The following is a 19,963-nucleotide window of genomic DNA, read 5'->3' on the forward strand; positions in this document are numbered from 1 at the left end:
TTTTATTTTCAGCCTTCTTCACTATCCTGTCCACCTGTGACTCCACCTGCAAGGAACTGAGAACCTGCACCCCAAGGTCTCTGCTCAGCAACACTCCCCAGGACCCTACCATTAAATATATATGTCCTGCCCTGATTTGCCCTACCAAAATGCAACACCTCACATTTATCTAAATTAAACTCCATGTGCAATTCCTTGGCCCCGCAGATCAAAGTTATGTTGTACTCTGAGATAACTTTCTTCATTGTCCACTACCACCAATTTTGGTGTCATCTGCAAACTTACTAACCTTTTCTCCTATATTCTCTTGTAACATTCTGAAATTTCTCAATGATTATAAGATAAACCAAATTTTTTTTAAAAATCTGAATTTCTGGTAACTGCCTAAATGAAAAGAATCACATAACAAGTCTTCACATTTTAAGATCTTTACTATTTTGATAATTATGTGTCAATGAATTTGAAAGGCCCGTTTGCTCAATAGTTTTTCCTCAATTCACAGAATCTCACAATACAGAATGTGGCCATTTGACATCATAAGTGCTGCAAGAATAGTGTACTGACTGACTTTACCATGAAGGTCCCACCATCTTAATCTCTCCCTTGACTGAGGCCTGGTGTCCCTCAGGTTAAACCACCACCAGGTGTTTCTCTCTCGTGAGAGAACAACCCTATGATCTGCCAAGACCATGGTGACTTTACATTTTTATACTGACCTATATAATTTGCAGTGTATGGTCAAAAAGAAATATAGAAACATGCAAGATAGGAGCAGGAGTAGACCAATCAACCTCTCGAGCCTGCTCTACATTTCATTATAATCATGGCTGATCACCGAGCTTAATACTCTACAAATCCCTTGAAGACTTTGGCCACAAGAGCTATATCTATCTCCTTCATAAAAAAGACATTATGTTTTGACCACAACCATTTTCTGTTGTAGTCTATTCCACAGACTCACCACTCTCAGGGTGAAGAAATTTCTCCTCATCTCAGCGCTAAAAGGTTTACCATTATCCTTAAATTACGACCCATGGATCAGGACTGCTCTACCATTGAGAACATGCGTCCCACCTGTCTAATCCTGTTAGAATGTTTTAGGTGAGATCCCCCTTCATTTTTTTAAACTCCAGTGACTGCAATCCTAATTGGCTTAATTCCTCCTTATGCATCAGTCCTGCCATCCCAAGAATCAATTTGGTGAACCTTTGCTGTACTCTCTCTATAGCAAGAACATCTGTCCTCAGATAAGGAGACCAAAACTGCACATAATATTCCAGGTTTGGCCTTACCAATGCTCTCTGTAATTGCAGCAAGACATCCTTGTTCCTGTACTGGATTAGTGGTGCTGGAAGAGCTGCTCGTTGGATGCTGCCTGAACTGCTGTGCTCTTCCAGCACCACTAATCCAATATTTGGTTTTCAGCATCTGCAGTCATTGTTTTTATCCTTGTTCCTGTACTCAAATCTTCTTGCTATAGAGGCCAACATCAATCTGCCTTCTTTACTGCTTGCTGGACCCACACTTACTTTCAGTGACTGGTGCTCAAGGATACACAGGTCTCATTGAACATTCCTCTCTCTCAATTTACAGGCATTCAAATCATAATCTGCGTTCCTATTTTTAGTACCAAAGTAGATAACGTTAGATTTATCCACATCATCCAGCCGGTCACTGAGGGAAAGCAATTCTTTTTATTTTGTGGTACATCGCAGAGTTTGCAGTACCCAATGAGTGATGTCTATGCAACAAGTAGCAACACCCTATACCATGGGAAAACCTGCAATCCTCTTAAAACCCAGGTGATTTCTCCACTTGTTCCTCTCTGGAAAGGAGGATTGAAATGAAGTGTATATTCAGAATGTTAGTGATCTCTTTTACAGACAGCAAACTATGAGATATTACAAGTATTCCCTTTCCAGACTGGAAGAAGCCAGACACTGAAAAGCTACACTGACAATGTAGCGTATGCTTTGCTTTTAGGTTATAGTTGAGGTTGCAACAGCTGGTAGATTTCAGAGAAGACATTCTTCAACGTAGTTCCTTAAGAAGCTTCAGCTAAGAGACAATCTCACTGAACCCACTAGATTGATATGATCTCTTAATAACAGCCTTTCTTCTGCCTCCTGTTCCTTTCCCTTCTTGTTCTGTTTGATCCTCTGATCATTCTCTTGAGTCATGCTGTAATCCAGAAAGAAAGCCTACCAGTAATGAATGGTTTGTACAGAAGTCTTTTATTCATCTCTTTTAACAGTTACCATGCAGCTCCCTGTAGATGTTAGCAATTTGAAAGAATTATCAAAAGTGTCAAAGACAAATAAAATCAAAGAAGTAATCATCTGAAATCACTCAGCAAATAAATATCATAAGTGTGTGCTTTCCTTCTGTTTAACGTATTAAGTAAAGATATTCATGTATATGGACCAAAGGCAGGAATTACGCCACAGATCAACCATGATCTCATTGAATGGTGGAAAAGGCTTGAGGGGCTGAATGGCTTTCTCCAGTTACTATGTTCCTGTGCATTCAGTTATGAACAGTTAAGCGATGATGGTAGATGGAGCATTGGGATTCAAAGTGGCAGCACTGGTATCAAATCAGTATTTTACAATGATTAACATGATTACCTCTGCTCGGTATCATTTTTAATGAATGCTTCTGTTCCATCAAAATGACATTCAGTGTGACTTGTATTTGCAAAAGTGTTTATACTCACTGGGAATTTTTGGCTCTCTTGGATGACTTGCAGAAAATGGATGTTACGCTTCTATATTTTGTGCTATGGGTACATATTTACAAAGCTAGGATCATAGACATTTTTGTAAACGTTTTATCAATGTGCCCTGTTGACTTTTAAAATGTACATCTTTACTTTTATTCTATTTCACAGATCAACTTTATTCTCTTTGTGCGCATCATTAGGACGTTAATGAAAAAACTAATTATGCCAGATGCAGTGGGACAAGATTTAAACCAGTACAGGTAAGTGATTATACCTATCAGCCCTTTTAATTTGAAGCATATGTGAAATTGAATGTGGCTTTGAAAAAGTCAGTGAGCTTGATTGGCAATCTGCTCCCCCCCCGCCCCCCCCACCACCGCCCCCACTCGCCACCCCCATCCCCCAGCTTCATTTCATCCACCACCAGCACAAGATTCACTGCAGCAACTCACTGAGGATCTTTCGACAGCATCTTCCAAACCTCCAATTTAAATGCAAAAGGGCTTCAGGCACAAAAGAATACCATCACCTGCAAGTTCCCCTCCAAATCAGAATACCAGTTTGAAAATACAGCACCATTCCTTCATCACTGATAAGTGAAAGTCCTGGAATCCACTACAGAACAGTGCTGTTACTGTACGCACACCACATGGAGTGCAGTCACTGCAGCAATTCAGAAAGGTGGCTTACCACTGCCCTTTTAATGCTGTTAATTAGAGGTAATAAATGCTGGACTTGCCACAGCCTATGAAGAAATTTAAAAACATACCACATAATAATACTGCAAAATCCAACCCAGTACCTACTTCTACCCTAAACATATACTATTTGCCATCCTGAGTTGTGTCCATTTCTTTAACATATAGAAGTTTAAAAAATACTGAGTGTGTGCAGAACAAACAGGAAATGAAAATGAGAACAAATTGATACGAGAACTGAGAATTTTTGGGTGGTGTTTTATGGTCTTTCTCAAGGTGTATTTCGAGGTGAGGAGGGCATTTGGGAGGAGAGTACTGTATTAAACTTGCTCTGCCAGAATTAACTCAAGGATAGAAGGGCCCATGGGTGGATGTACAGATCCATTGTCAAATGAGGCCCTTAAACATACATTGAAACATACATAGAATCCTTACACTGCAGATAGAGGCCATTCAGTCCATTGATCTGCACCGACCCTCCAATGAGCATCCCACCCTATCCGTGTAAATGCACATTTGACATAGTTAACCCACCCAGTCTGCACACTACAGGAAAATTTAGCATGGCCAATCCACCTAACCTGCACATCTTGAACTGTGGGAGGAAGTTGAAGCACCCAGAAGAAATCCCCGCAGACACAGAGAGAATGTGCAAACTCCATACAGATAGCCACCTTAGGCTAGGATTGAACCTGAGTCCCTGGTGCTGTGAGGCTGCAGTGCTAACTATTGTGCCATCAAGCTACTAAGTGGGCATTTAATGGCTTATTCTACACCACTGGTATTTTAACCCCAATGCCAGGCAGCCTGCCAACATACAGTGGGCATGACAGCAAAAGCAGCAAGGGATGCTGTTGGTCTCCCAATGGGCTTTACATCATTCAAAGGCACTCAGTTGAATGCAACATTGAGAAAGGGGCTGCTGAGGACCAGAAAGCACCGGCCCCGTCACCTTTGCTGCTGTAACTCAGACCTTCCTGCCCCATGGTCTCTGTGAAATGAAATTCTCTTGCCAATAATGTGACCTGGCATTCATTTTCTCCAGCATTGTCTGTATTTGTTTCTGGTTTCCAGCATCAGCAGTATTTTGCTTTTAATGTAGTGAGGTGACAGATGAGGATGCAAGGGGTCTTTTTGAGACCTCTAATGGATCAACAGTTTTGCACTTAATAAATCTGAGATTTTTTTCAAAAAGAGGCAAAGTTATTCAAATGTCCAATGCAGTGAGTCTGATATGGAAGGGAGGTTCCCTGATAAATCTCGGTTGAAATACAAGAGAAATGTTTTGATGCAGGCAGCTTGCTCTGCATTGCTAGTAGACATATCACATGCATTGTGAGTGCATTAGCACCCTGCAGTTGCAGTGCTAGCAAACACAGCCAATAGGGTGGGCAGCGAGCATAGTTCCAGCCAAACTTACAGCCCTGGCCTGCCAACTCACTGTTAGTGACGGAGAATTCCTATCATAGTGCTCAGTTTTCCATGCTTTAATTTAGGAAGAATGGCAAAGCTAAGGCAAGCATATTGATATAAAGATGTTATACTCAGGATGACTAACTTGATGTCCAGTGAGAGAATACAGAAAATAGGACATTTCCCATTTTTCACTCTGTTGGAGAAGAATGACAATAAAATGACAAATTATCATATAATGATAGAAGATGGAGAGAGAGTAGTTAAATCCAAAACTCTTCATCCTATATCTAAATAAGGGGAACTATGAAGGAATAAGATGCAAATTGTCAAAGATGGATTAGGGAACCTTACTAAAAGGGTTGGCAGTGGCTAGGCAATGTCAAATATTTAATTAACATTTTTGTGAATTACAATTCCCATTTTGCACAAAAATTAAACAGCAAAGGTGGCTCAACCATGGCTCACAAATGAAATTAAGGATAGTCATGGATGCAAAGAGGACAGATATAAAATTGCCAGAAAAAACAGCAAGCCTGAGGACTGGGAACAGTTTTGATCAAGAGAATGACAGTCAACTTGCAGGAACATAAAACCTGACTGTACAAACCTCTATAAAAATGTGAAGAGAAAAATAATAGTATAGATTAATGTAAGTTCCATACAGTGTGAAATCAGTCAACTTTGCTTGTCAGAAGGAGAGATCACTTTCACAGTTTATTGTTCAGGGAAGCTGAAGGCACCATGGGAATAGATGGGAATAAATCTTTCTTTTGTTTCTTCATTTTAAACATTTGGGAATTTGGTGCAGAGTAGAGGAGGTGCTTTTTGTTTTATTTTTGGTTCATAGGTTGTAAGGTTTTTAACAGGATAAATTGAAGCCCAGGATTAGGGGCCCACCACAAAAGAAAGTGACAACACAGGAAAACCGTAAGTTCATTATTCGGTAATAGCTACAGGCCTCCTCGCAGTATTCAGAATGTGGGGAAGGAACAATTCAGCAGATAGAAAAGACATGAGGGACTTAAATAAGCTGGTAGACTGGGAAAAATCAGGGTGGTAGCAGATCTCAAGAAAAAGAACCTATGGAAAGTTTATAAGACTTTAGTTTGGAGCAGCTTGTGGTACAAGTAATTCTAGACTTGGAAATGTGTAATGAGACAGATTTGATTAGAGAGCTAAGGTAAAAAGAAACCCGAGGGGGTAGTGACAATAATACGATAGAACTTACCCTACAGTTTGAGAAGGAGAAGCTGGAATTGGATGTAACAAAATTACAATTGAGTAATGGTAGCTAGAAAGACATGGTCACTGATTGGAAGGGGAGCCCAGCAAGGAAGATAATAGATCAGCAATGGGAGGAGTATCTGAGGGGTAATGAAGAGGCACAGCAGAAATGCATCCCATGGAAGAAGAAACATACTAAAGGGAAGGACGAGGCAACCATGAGTGACAAGGGAAGCCAGGGATAGCATAAAAGTAAAAGGGCAAGCATGCAGTGTGGCAAAGATTAGTAGGAAACCAAAGGATTAGGAAGCTGTTAAAAACCTGCAGAGGGTAACAAAAAAAAGCAGAAAAGGGGGAGAAGATAAAAAATGAGGGTAAGCTAGTTGGTAATATAAAAGAGGATTGCAAGAGTGTTTTTTTTCAGATATATAAAAGAGAGGCAAGAGTGGACATTGAATCCATGGGAAATGAGGCTGGTGAAGTTGTAATGGGTAACAAAACTGGCAGAGGAACTGTATAAGTATATTGCATATTGTAGATGGTACACTATTCTGCCAGTGTGGGTTAGTTAGGGAGGGACTGTATGTTTGTAAATGTGGAGCCAGTCAAGCAGGCTGTTTTGATCTGAATGGTGTCAAGCTTCCTGAGTGTTGTTGGAGCTGCACGCATCCAGGCATATAGAGAATAGTCTATATCCTCCTGACTTGTACCTTGTAGATGTTAGGAAAGTTTTGTCTGTGGTTTCTGGCCAATGGTAACCCCGGAACATTGATAATATGGGATTCAGTGAATATGTCATTGAATATCAAGGGAAATGGTTAAATTCACTCTTGTTGGAGATAACCATTGCCGAGAACTTATGTGGTGCACTTTTTAATTCATTCACAGGATGGCATCACTTGCTAGACCATCATTTATTATTGAAAATGTATTACTGGAAAAGCGCAGCAGGTCAGGTAGCATCCAAGGAGCAGGAGAATCGACGTTTCGGGCATGAGCCCTTCTTCAGGAATGAGGAAAGTGTGCCAAGCAGGCTAAGATAAAAGGTAGGGAGGAGGAACTTGGGGGAGGGGCGTTGGAAATGCGATAGGTGGAAGGAGGTTAAGGTGAGGGTGATAGGCTGGAGTGGGGTGGGGGTGGAGAGGTCAGGAAGAAGATTGCAGGTTGGGAAGGTGGTTATGAGTTCAAGGGTTGGGACTGAGACAAGGTGGGGGGAGGGGAAATGAGGAAACTGGAGAAATCTGAGTTCATCCGTTGTGGTTGGAGGGTTCCTAGGTAGAAGATGAGGTGCTCTTCCTCCAGCCGTCGTGTTGCTATGGTCTGGTGATGGAGGAGTCCAAGGACCTGCATGTCCTTGGTGGAGTGGGAGGGGGAGTTGAAGTGTTGAGCCACGGGGTAGTTGGGTTGGTTGGTCTGGGTGTCCCAGAGGTGTTCTCTGAAATGCTCCGCAAGTAGGAGACCTGTCTCCCCAATGTAGAGGAGGCCACACTGGGTGCAGCGGATGTGGTAAATGATGTGTGTGGAGATGGACGTGCAGGTGAATTTGTGGCGGATATGGTAGGATCCCTTGGGGCCTTGGAGGGAAGTAAGGAGGGAGGTGTGGGCTCAAGTTTTGCATTTCTTGCGGTTGCAGGGGAAGGTGCCAGGAGTGGAGGTTGGGTTGGTGGGGGGTGTGGACCTGACGAGGGAGTCATGGAGGGAGTGGTCTTTTCAGAACACTGATAGGGGAGGGGAGGGAAATATATCCCTGATGCTAGGGTCCGTTTGGAGGTGGCGGAAATGGCAACAGATAATACGATGGTGGTTGATGGGGTGGTGGGTGAGGACCAGTGGGGTTCTGTCCTGGTGGCGATTGGAGGGGTGAGGCTCAAGGGCGGAGGTGAGGGAAGTGGAGGAGATGCAGTGGAGAGCATCGTTGAACAGGTCTGGGGGGATATTGTGGTCTTTGAAGAAATAGGCCATCTGGGTTGTTCGAATTTGGAACTGGTCCTCTTGGGAGCAGGTGCGGTGGAGACGAAGGAATTGGGAATATGGGATGGCGTTTTTACAGGGGGCATGGTGGGAGGAGGTGTAGTCTAGGTAGCTGTGGGAGTTGGTCGGTTTATAGTAAATGTCCGTGTTGATTCGGTCGCCCGAGATAGAAATGGAGAGGTCTAGGAAGGGAAGGGAGGAGTCTGAGACGGTCCAGGTAAATTTGAGGTTGGGGTGGAAGGTGTTAATAAAGTGGATGAAGCGTTCAACCTCCTCGTGGGAGCACGAGGCAGCGCCGATACAGTCGTTGATGTAGCGGAGGAAAAGGTGGGGGGTAGTGCCAGTGTAGCTGCAGAAAATGGACTGTTCCACATAGCCTACAAAACGGCAGGCATAGCTGGGGCCCATGCAGGTGCCCATGGCTACTCCTTTGGTTTCCCCTGTAAAAACGCCATCCCATATTCCCAATTCCTTCGTCTCCGCTGCATCTGCTCCCAGGAGGACCAGTTCCAATACCGAACAACCCAGATGGCCTCTTTCTTCAAAGACCGCAATCTCCCCTCAGACGTGGTCGACGATGCTCTCCACCGCATCTCCTCCAGTTCCTGCTCCTCCGCCCTTGAGCCCCGCCCCTCCAATCGCCACCAGGACAGAACCCCACTGGTTCTCACCCACCACCCCACCAACCTCCATATACATCGTATCATCCGTTGCCATTTCCGCCACCTCCAACGGACCCCACCACCAGGGATATTTTTCCCTCCCCTCCCCTATCAGAGGGAGTTCCGAAAAGATCACTCCCTCCCTCCGTGACTCCCTCGTCAGGTCCACACCCCCCACCAACCCAGCCTCCACTCCTGGCACCTTCCCCTGCAACTGCAAGAAATGCAAAACGTGCGCCCACACCTCCCTCCTTACTTTCCTCTAAGGCCCTAAGGGATCCTTCCATATCCGCCACAAATTCACCTGCACCTCCACACACATCATTTATTGCATCCGCTGCACCCGATGTGGCCTCCTCTATACTGGGGAGACAGGCCGCCTACTTGCGGAACGTTTCAGAGAACACCTCTGGGACACCCAGACCAACCAACCCAACCACCCCGTGGCTCAACACTTCAACTCCCCCTCCCACTCCGCCAAGGACATGCAGGTCCTTGGACTCCTCCATCGCCAGACCATAGCAACACGACGGCTGGAGGAAGAGCACCTCATCTTCCGCCTAGGAACCCTCCAACCACAAGGGATGAACTCAGACTTCTCCAGTTTCCTCACTTCCCCTCCCCCCACCTTGTCTCAGTCCCAACCCTTGAACTCAGCACCACCTTCCTAACCTGCAATCTTCTACCTGACCTCTCCGCCCCCACCCCCATTCCGGCCTATCACCTTCACCTTAACCTCCTTCCACCTATCGCATTTCCAACGCCCCTCCCCCAAGTCCCTCCTCCCTACCTTTTATCTTAGCCTGCTTGGCACACTTTCCTCATTCCTGAAGAAGGGCTCATGCCCGAAACGTCAATTCTCCTGCTCCTAGGATGCTGCCTGACCTGCTGCGCTTTTCCAGCAACACATTTTCTGCTCTGATCTCCAGCATCTGCTGTCCTCACTTTCTCCTACATCATTTATTACTGTTATGACACGGCGGAGAATCCCTCTGTTAATTAAACCAAACACCCAGAAAATCTCACTTTGCCTTGTATTTTGTTAAAATATGAGTGACAGAGAGCTTCCCAATTTTACTATTTACAGAAAATAACATTACTTTATTTTTTAACTCTAAAAGTGAACATTAAATAACTATTCACAACTCTAAGCCCCCCTTTCTCTTAAATGCTTATATCTGTCTGCAACTCTCTAACAAAATACTGTTCCAATAAGACACTTATTAAACTTACATCAGCTTAATTTCAAAACCATACAGCTGCTGTCTTCTGTGTCTTTCTTCTTCTGGCTGAGGATTTCCCTGGGTTATCTTCTTTCTTTTTACTGTGAATATGTTTCGCATTAAAAGGTACCTTTGATAGAGAGTGTTTTCTAATTTCTTGGAGAGCAAGGTGGTGGCTCTCCTTGCATTTCTGTCTCTACCACAGTTGCTCTCTTTTCAAAATATCTGCATTTTATACCTCCCCTCTTCATTAGATCATCCTCATTGGTTCAATGTTGACAAAACAATAAATTCAAACTTGATTGGGTTTTAGTATCTTGGGGCCTAATTTAACCTGATTGGTTCAAGCTGACTGTTGTCAAAATAGCAACCAAAACTCAGGTATGCATTTCATAGCCAAATGTTACATATTTTCAATTTTCCAGTACATTCTGAGACTGCCATTTACTCATATACATAAGTGCCTGTAAACTCTCGGTTCAGAACAGCAGTCTATATCTCTCTTAAAGGTACAGTACATGCCTCAAACTTCATAACACTACTCATCCCTAGTTGCCCAGAAGTCAGTTAAGAACTAACCACTTTGCTGTAGGTCTGGTGGCTGATGTGTAAGCCAGACCCGATAAAGAATGTAGATTTCCTTTTCTGAAGGACATTGGTGAACCAGGTGAGTTTTTCCAACAATCAATATGGATTTATGGTCATTAGATTTATAATTTCAGATTTTTATTGGCTTTAAATTCCACCACCTGCCATGGCAGGATTCAAACCTGAGTCTCCAGAACGTTATCTGAGTCTCTGGATTAATACTGTAGTGCTAATACCACTAGTCCATTACCCCACCAATAAATGTAACTTGCTATTTATCAGCCCAAGCCTAGATATTGTGTAGGTTTGTTGGATTTTGGCTTGTTAAGCTTCAGTGTCTGTGGAATCGTGAATGGTGCTGAACATTGTTCAGTTGTCAGCGAGCATCCCACATCTGACTTTATGAAGAAGGTAAGAGCCTTGATAAAGCAGCTGAAGATGTAGTAAGATACAAACCTGAGGAACTCCTGCAGAGATGCTCTGGAGCTGAGATGAATGACCTCCAATAGCCTCCATCTGCCTTTGAGTTAAAAAGTGTGATGCTGGAAAAGCACAGCCAGTCAGGCAGCATTCGAGGAGCAGGAGAGTCAACGTTTTGAGCATAAGCTCTTCATCAGACATTCTTGATGAAGAACTTATGCTTGAAATGTCAACTTTCCTGCTCCTTGGATGCTGCCTAACTGGCTGTGCTTTACCAGCACCACACTTTTTCACTTTGATTCCAGCATATGCAGTCCTCACTTTCTCCATCTTTCTTTGACCTTGGAATAACTCTAACCAGTGAGCGTTTTCTCCTTGAATACCATTATCTCTGTTTTTGATAGGGCTCCTTTTGACACCAGACTTGATCAAAGGCTGCCTTGTTGTCAAGGGCAGTCACCTTTAGATTAGATTACTTACAGTGTGGAAACAGGCCCTTCGGGCCAACAAGTCCACACCGACCTGCCGAAGCGCAACCCACCCATACCCCTAACCTAACACTACGGGCAATTTAGCATGGCCAATTCACCTGATCTGGACATCTTTGGACTGTGGGAGGAAACCGGAGCACCTGGAGGAAACCCACGCAGACACGGGGAGAATGTGCAAACTCCACACAGTCAGTCGCCTGACGTGGCAATTGAACCCAGGTCTCTGGTGCTGTGAGGCAGCAGTGCTAACCACTGTGCCACCGTGCTTTTTTACTTTGTGTTCAACTCTTTGGTCCATGATCGAACCAAAGCCATACTGAGGTCAGGAGCTGAGTGACCATGATTGAACCAAAACTGAGCATTACTGAGCAGGTTATTGTTGAGCAAGTGCTGTTTGATAGCACTGTTGATAAAGCCTTCCATCATTTTATTCATCATTGAGAGTGGATGGATTGGTGGTAATTGACTGGATTTTTTCCCTTTATTTTGCATACAGGATATACTGAGGCAATTAATCACTTTGTTGGTTAAGTGCCTTTAGTATACCTGTACTTGACTAAGAGTGCAGTAAGTACAGATTTTCAATACTATTCTAAGAATGTTGTCAAAGCCCATAGTCTATGTAGTCTCCGGTGCCTCTAATCATTTCTTGATATCATGTGGAGTGAATCGAATTGGCTGAAGTATGACACCTGTGATAAGTGATGATAGGAGCTTTGGAGGAGCTCAAGATTCAGCATTAACATTATTACAACGTGCCACCAAGCATTCAGTCTCTTTCCTGTATTCTGTTTCATCGTTGTCTGAGATCCGGCCTACAATGGTGGAGTCATCAGCGAACTTGTAGATGGAGTTGGCATGGAATTTGGCCACACAGTTGTGAGTGGATAGGGAAAATAGTAAGGGGCTGAGTACACAGCTTTGTGGGGTGCTGATGCTGGATCTTATTGTTGAGGTGTTGTTGCCTATTCTCACTGGTTGCGGTCTGTGGGTCAGGAAGTCGAGGATCCAGTTGCAGAGGGTGGAGCAGAGACCTATGTTTGGATAAAATAAATGACATTGGTGGATGTGCAACAGATATTTATTGTATCTGTTGCTCCCGATGCGGTCTCATTTACACTGGGGAGACAGGACGCCTTCTCGCAGAGTGCTTTAGAGAACATCTCCGGGACACCCGCACCAATCAACCCCACTGCCCCGTGGCCCATCATTTCAACTTCCCCTCCCACTCTGCCGAGGACATGCAGGTCTTGGGCTTCCTCTACTGTCATTCCCTCACCACCCGACACCTGGAGGAAGAACGCCTCATCTTCTGCCTCGGAACACTTCAACCCCAGGGCATCAATGTGAACTTCACCAGTTTCCTCATTTCCCCTCCCCCCACCTTACCCCAGTTCCAACCTTCCAGCCCAGCACCATCCTCATGACCTGTCCTACCTGCCAATCTTCCCTCCCACCTATCTGCTCCACCCTCTTCTCTGACTTATCACCTTCATCTCCACCTCCATCCACCTATAGTGGGCAGCACGGTGACACAGTGGTTAGCACTGCTGCCTGACAGCGCCAGAGACCTGGGTTCAATTCCCGCCTCAGGTGACTGTGTGGAGTTTGCACATTCTCCCTGTGTCAGTGTGAGTTTCCTCTGGGTGTTCCAGTTTCCTCCCACAGTCCAAAAACTTGCAGGTTAGGTGAATTGGCCATGCTAAATTGCCTGTCGTGTTAGTTGTAGGAGAATGGGTCTGGGTGGGTCGGTGTGGACTTGTTGGGCCGAAGGGCCTGTTTCCACACTGTAAGTAATCTATTGTACTGTTGGCTACCTTCTCCCCAGCCCAACTCCCCTCCCATTTACCTCTCCACCCCGAAGGCTCCCTGCCTTCATTCCTGATGAAGGGCTTTTGCCCGCCCGAAACATCAATGTTCCTGCTCCTTGGATACAGCCTGACCTGCTGTGCTTTTCTAGCATCATTCTAATCTAAACTCTGATCTCCAGCATCTGCAGTCCTCACTTTTGCCTAAAGTTGATGTGAGCCATGATTAATTTCTCAAAACACTTCATGATTATAGAGGTCAGAGCCACTGGGTGGTAGATATTAAGACACACTGCATGAGAGTTTTTTGGCACTGGGGTGACACTGGTCTTCTTGAAGCAGGCATGGACTTCAGATCATAGTAAGGAGGAGTTAAAGATGTCTGTGAATACTCCCTCCAGTTGTTCTCTACAGGATATGAGTGCATGGCCAGAAACACCATCTAGGCCAGTTGCATTCCGTGGGTTCACTTTCAAAAAGACTGACCTGACATCTACAGTGGTGACTGAGGGAACAGGTGCAACCACAGCTTTTGGGACAGGTGACACCATTTCACTGATGTTCTGTTCAAAACGAGCATGAAATGCATTGAGTGCATGAGCGAGGGATGTAATTTTACTTGTTATTCTCTTCTGCTTCGCTTTGTAACCCATTATGCCATTTAAGCTTTGCCACAAACAATGGGTGCCAGTGTCATTAGTTGGGTCTCAATAGTCCAGTATTGCTGGCATCTCTAATGGGCCTTATGGAGGTTATGTCTTCATTTTCTGTTAAGGTCAGGGTCATCTGACTCACACCTGGATTTCAGCAGGCAATGGTTCTCCCAGTTTATCCATTGTTTCTGATTGGGGAACGTGCAGATTAGCTCCTGTGGCATGCAGTCTTCTACACTCTTGCTAATGAAGTCTTTAATGGTAGTGGCATACTCATTTAGGTTGACTGCCAAGTTCCTGAATATGGACCAGTCCACCCACTGCAAGCGGTCCCATTGAAGCTTTTTTGCTGCCTCAGACCAGCACTGTACTACTTTCTGTATTAGGTCCTCACACTTCATTTTCTGCTTATAATCTGAGGAAGAACACAGCATTGGTCCGATTTTCTGAAATGCAGATGGGGTATGGAGCAGTAGATATCTTTGATGGTTGTGTAACAATGGTCAAGGATATTTGGACCTCTGGTGGGACAGGAGACATGTTGATGGTATTTTGGCCGCACACTCTTGAGGTTGGTCTGCTTGAAGTCACCAGCTATGATGAACAAGGCCTCAATCTCTACCTCAATGTCAATAAAACAAAAGAGCTAATCATTGACTTCAGGAAGCAAGGTGCAGGGCATGTGCCTGTCTGCATCAATGGTGCTGAGGTGGAGAACGTCAAGTTCCTAGGAGTGATGATCACCAACAATCTGTCCTGGTGCACCCACGTTGATGCTACAATCGAGAAAGCACAGCAACACATAATCAGGAAACTAATGAAATTTCCCATGTCCATAAAGACTCTTACCATTTTTTATAGATGCACCATAAAAAGCATTCTAGCCGGATGCATCATGACTTGAAATGGCAACTGCTGTGCCCAGGACCTTGACAAAATGCAGAGAGTTTTGAACATAGCCCAGACCATCACAGAAGCCAGTCTTCCATCTGTTGTCTCCATCTATGCTTGTCACTGCCTTCGGAAGGCAGCCAACATTATCAAAGGCACACACACAACTCCCCTCCCCCCTCCCCCACCAGTTATTATCTCTTCCATTAGGCAGAAGATATAAAAGCTTATACTGCTGTACCAACAGCTTCTTCCCCAACTGTTATAAGACTTCTGAATGGACCTGTCAATTTTTAACTTTAATGTTGATCTTGTTCTTTGTGCATCTTCTCTGTAGCTGTAACATTGTATTCTTCATTCTGTTTTATTACCCTTAATACACTTTGTATCGTATGATCTGCACACAAAACAAAACTTTTCACTGTGCCTAGATACGTGACAATAATAAGTCAAATGAAATCAAATAAAGATAGTAACAGATACAGCATTATCTTTTGCGCTAATGTACTGGACTTCCCAATTATTGACGATGGAGATATTTGTGAAACCTCCTCTTCCAGTGAGTTGTTTAATAGTCCACCACCACTTATGACTGAATGTGCAGGACTCAGAGCTTAGGTTTGATCTGCTGGTTGCAGAATCACTTAGCTATGTTTATTACTTGTTGCTTATGCTTTTTGGCACAAAAGTTGTCCTGTTTTATTATTTCACCAAGTTGACACCTAATTTTTATCTATACCTGATACAACTCCTTGCATGGCCTGCTGTACTGCACTCAACCAGGGTTGATCCTTGACTTGATAGTGATAGTAGCATGAGGAATATATGGGGCCATGAAGTTGCAGCCTATGTGTGAGTACAATTCTGCTAATGCTAACCCACAGTGCCTCATGAATGTCCAGTCTTGAGTTGCTGGGCCTGTTTGAAATCTATCCCATTTAGCATGTTAGAGGGCATCCTCATATTTTGTCTCCACATAGATAGTGCTGTAATTACTCTTGCTGATACCATCACAGACAGATGCAGCAGCAGCAGGCAGATTGAGAATAATGTCAGCTCTGTTTTTTTCTATTATTATTTCCCTTACCACTTCATGCAGACCCAGTTTTGCAGTTATATCTTTTAGGACTTGACCAGCTTGTTCAATAGCGGTGCTGCCAAGCCACTCTTAGTGATAAGCATTGAGGTCTCACACTGAGAATATATTCTTCATCCTCACCATTCTCACTGCTTCCTCCATGTGGGGTTCAACATAGAAGTGAACTGATTCATCAGTTGAGAGGGGGAAATACGTGGTAATCAGCAGGAGGTTTCCTTGCCTATGGGTTGGCCTGATTCCCTGAGACTTCATGGGATTGGAGTCAATGTTGAGGACTCTCAGGGCAACCCCCCCATGACTATATACAATTTTGCTACCAACTCCGTTGAATCTGTACTTCTAGTAGGACAGAAGATAGAAGGGCAAGGCATTGTCTGGAGCATTGTCTGTAAATTCTATGAGTATGACTATGTCGGGCTGTTGGTTGACTGGTGAAATGGCTCTGTCACTTCTGTCACTGCCCCCAGATGTTAGTCAAGAGGACTTTCTGGGGTCAACAGTGCCGAGTTCACTGTTGTTTCCAATCCCTAGGTTAATGCCTGGAGGCTCATCTAAATTCTTTGAGACTTTTTATTGGTTAAGGCCATTTCAGGGGGCTGTTGAGAGTCAATTCCATTGCTGCGGGTCAGGAATCACATGGAGGCAGATATCCTTCCAAAAAGGAGATTAATGGACCAGATGGGTTTTTATGACATTAAACAATAGTTTCATGATGACCATTAGACTTCACAATTCCAGCTTTTCTAAAGTTCAAACTCTGAGATTTGAACCCAGGTCCCCAGAGCTGTGTCTCTGGATTACTGGTCCAACAACAATACTGCTATACCATCACCTCCCACAAGTGTATGTTTATAAGAACAGGCAAGAGCATAAGAAGTGGTTAATTATTTGATTGACCATTTCTTTATTTCAATACTTCCTTGGCCATTTCATTCCAGAATATAGCAAAAAAAAGTTGACATGAATCACATCCTGCATTTTTATCAGAAGCTAAACTTCATAGTGAGATAAATTGAACCTTGACATATTAAATTCTAAAGCATTGTGAAGCAACCTTCCTTGCTTCTAGCTACAGTATAAATGCAGAAACAATGTATAATTTGAACACAAAAATCTTAATCATTAAAGATTAAACAATTGCGCTAATCCTACATGTGTATGTTTATAAGAACAGGCAAGAGTATAAATTTAAGGCAATCATTGCAGGAATGTCGAGGGCAGTTAGAAAGTTTTCTGCAGGGGATCATTGGGAGATATAATGTCCTACAAAAATGGAAGGAAAATCAACTTAAATTTAAAAGGAAAATGGACAAATACTTGATTTATTTTAATATCATGTGGATGTCGATAGAATAGGGGAATGGGACTAATGTGTATCAGATTTTTAAGTCTACAAAGACCTGGTTGACTATCTATCTGCCTTCTTTACTGGAAAGTAACATTATTCTATGATTCTTGTGATAATCAAGTTAAATATAGCTCTAGATTAACAAGCTATTATCATAATCATGTTTCAGATAAGGGAATATTAAAAAACTTGGAGTGGAAATATCCAGTGGTATAAAATAAAGTTACACCTTGTACAAAGAAAGTCTTCAAATTAAGTTCCTTTTAGTCATCAGCTGTTGTCACTGTGAAACAGAAATTTTATTGTGGAATCTGTAGTTCTTGACACACTAAGCAGAAGTAACCTATTCTCTTTATCATTCCCAAGTGGCATTATTATCAACCCATATTTATAAACAGTAGTCTACTACTTAAGGAAAAGCATGGGTATGAATACCATTTCAATCAAAGGCTAAAAACTACAATCAGAATTCATGTCTAAGCATACAAGGTAACTCTAAAAATATGACTTAAATTCTAGAACAAACATAAAAGAATTTTAACCATTACCATCCAGCAATTAAGATATCTATACAACGATTTATTGCCCCATTTCCATGCATTTTTTACTGGCAAAGGAGATTCACTAAGATGTTGCCTGAGATAGAGCAATCTGGCTATGAAGAGAGGCTGGATACTCTTAGGTTGTTTTCTTTGGAGGAGAGAGGTTGAGGGAAGACCTGATAGAGGTGTAAAGGTTTATGAGGGGCCTGGACAGGGTGAATATAAAGCAGCTGTTCTCCTTAGTCAAAGGATTAATAACAAGTGATCATAGTTGTAAGGTGAAAGGCAGAAAGTTTAAAGGAGATTTGAGGATTTCTTTTCATCTAGAGGGTGGTGGTGGTCTGGAATATTCTGCCTGGGTGGTTAGTTGAGGTGGGTAACCTTACAATCTTTAAAAAGTACTTGGATAAGGACTTGAAACATCATACTGGTCAAGATTATGTACCTAGTGCATGAAAGTGGGATTAGTATAGAGTTAACGTGGCTTTGGTGGTATAGATTTTCTGGGCCGAGAGGTCTCTTCTGAATTGTATGGTTCCATGATTGCCAGTATCTTAACTGGGCCTTTTCCACTGCTAGATCAATGCAAATAGAAAACAGAAACCAAGACACTTTTCTTTGTGGATAGAATTTATTCACACTCAGTCTCACACCTCCTTTATCACATCTATCCTACCTGGTCTCCATTTATATCTATCGCTTCACTTAATAATTTAACACCACTCACCTGTTTAGCTCATCGCTAAATTAGATTAGATTCCCTACAGTGTGGAAACAGGCCCTTCGGCCCAACCAATTCACACTGACCCTCTGAAAAATAACCCACCCAGACCCATTTCCTTCTGACTATGGGCAATTTAACATGGCCAATTCACCTGACCTGCACGTCTTTGGACTGTGGGAGGAAACCAGAGCACCAGGAGGAAACCCACACAGACACGGGGAGAACATGCAAACTCCACACAGTTGCCCGAGGCTGGAATCTAACCTGGAACCCTCATGCTGTGAGGCAGCAATGCTAACCATTGAGCCACCATGCCGCATTTGCAGGTTGTCAAGGTTTGCACCTGGTTTAGTAAAGTGTCACTGTTGTATATTAATCAGGTTCCTCGATGTACCAAACACTCATGTGGCAATTTTATGGCCAGCTGAGTAAAGTGCCCAATATGGGCTTACCTTTTAGTATTATATTTTGTAAAAAAAGGTGAGGTGACCCTGAGCATATAGAAACATTTGTATATAGGCCAGGAAAAATTGGAGTGTACCCTGAACTCCATAAGGATATTTTGAATTTTTAATGTCCTGGTCTTCTCACATCTCACATTCCTGCTGTAGTCATCTGGGACATACTTTGGTGTTGGTGGATAGACTCCAGGGCACATGGCACTGGTCTGTTCAATTCCTGCTAGCTGTGTCTTTATTAGAGACAATAAAATTACAGACGCTGAAATCTAAAGTAGAGAAACAGGAGGCTGGAAGAACACAGCATCAGGAGGTGGAGAAGTCAGTGTTTCCGGTCTAACCTTTCTTCATGACTGGGGGTGGGTGTAAGGGGAGTGCAGGTAAAGCGGCAGGTGGGGGAGGATTTTGGATGGGGAAAGGGGCAGAATGGTGAGGTGAAGGTACAGCCTGGTTGATCAATGGAATAATGAATCTGGTTGATAGCTGGAATGAAAGGTCAGAGAAATGGAAGGGAGGGGGAGGGGCTGGAAAGGGAGTCAGGGGATGGGAAAGGAGGTTATTAGAAATTGGGGAACTCAATGTTGAGTCCTCTGGTCTGTAGGCTGCCTAGACAGAAGATGACTACTTGTTCCTCCAATTTGCCCCCCACCAAGACTATCTTCCCCTTCCCACCTCTGTCTGCCTTCCGCAAGGAGCAGTCCCTTCACCAATTCTTGGTTCATGCCACTCTCCCCACCAAACCCTCTCCCCTGAACCCCTGGTACCATCCGCTTCGACCATAATAATAATGTTTCTATATTCTTAGGATCACCTAATTTTTTTTTCACAAAATATTACTAAAAGGCAAGCCCATGTTGGGCACTTTACTCAGCTGGCCATTAAATTTCCATCTGGGTGTTTGGTACATCCTAGGAACCTGATTATTATGCAGTTTTTAACAGTGACACTTTGCTAAGCAAAACCTACAGGCACACCACCCCGCTTACCTCCATCCAGGGCCCCAAAATGTCCTTGCAGGTGAGACA

The 19,963-nt window shown here is 43.5% G+C and overlaps 1 protein-coding gene across 1 annotated transcript in view; it reads left to right on the forward strand.

Annotated features, from left to right (window-relative positions):
• Positions 1 to 19,963, forward strand: part of LOC140482320 (secretin receptor-like) — a 64,218-nt gene that overhangs the window by 42,469 nt on the left and 1,786 nt on the right. The window contains exon 10 of the mRNA XM_072579602.1: positions 2,891 to 2,982. Within this exon, the coding sequence (XP_072435703.1) occupies positions 2,891 to 2,982 (92 nt within the window). The remainder of the gene's footprint in view (positions 1 to 2,890; positions 2,983 to 19,963) is intronic.

The sequence above is a fragment of the Chiloscyllium punctatum genome, chromosome 10, assembly GCF_047496795.1.
Source record: "Chiloscyllium punctatum isolate Juve2018m chromosome 10, sChiPun1.3, whole genome shotgun sequence".
In the NCBI taxonomy this organism is placed as follows: domain Eukaryota; kingdom Metazoa; phylum Chordata; class Chondrichthyes; order Orectolobiformes; family Hemiscylliidae; genus Chiloscyllium; species Chiloscyllium punctatum.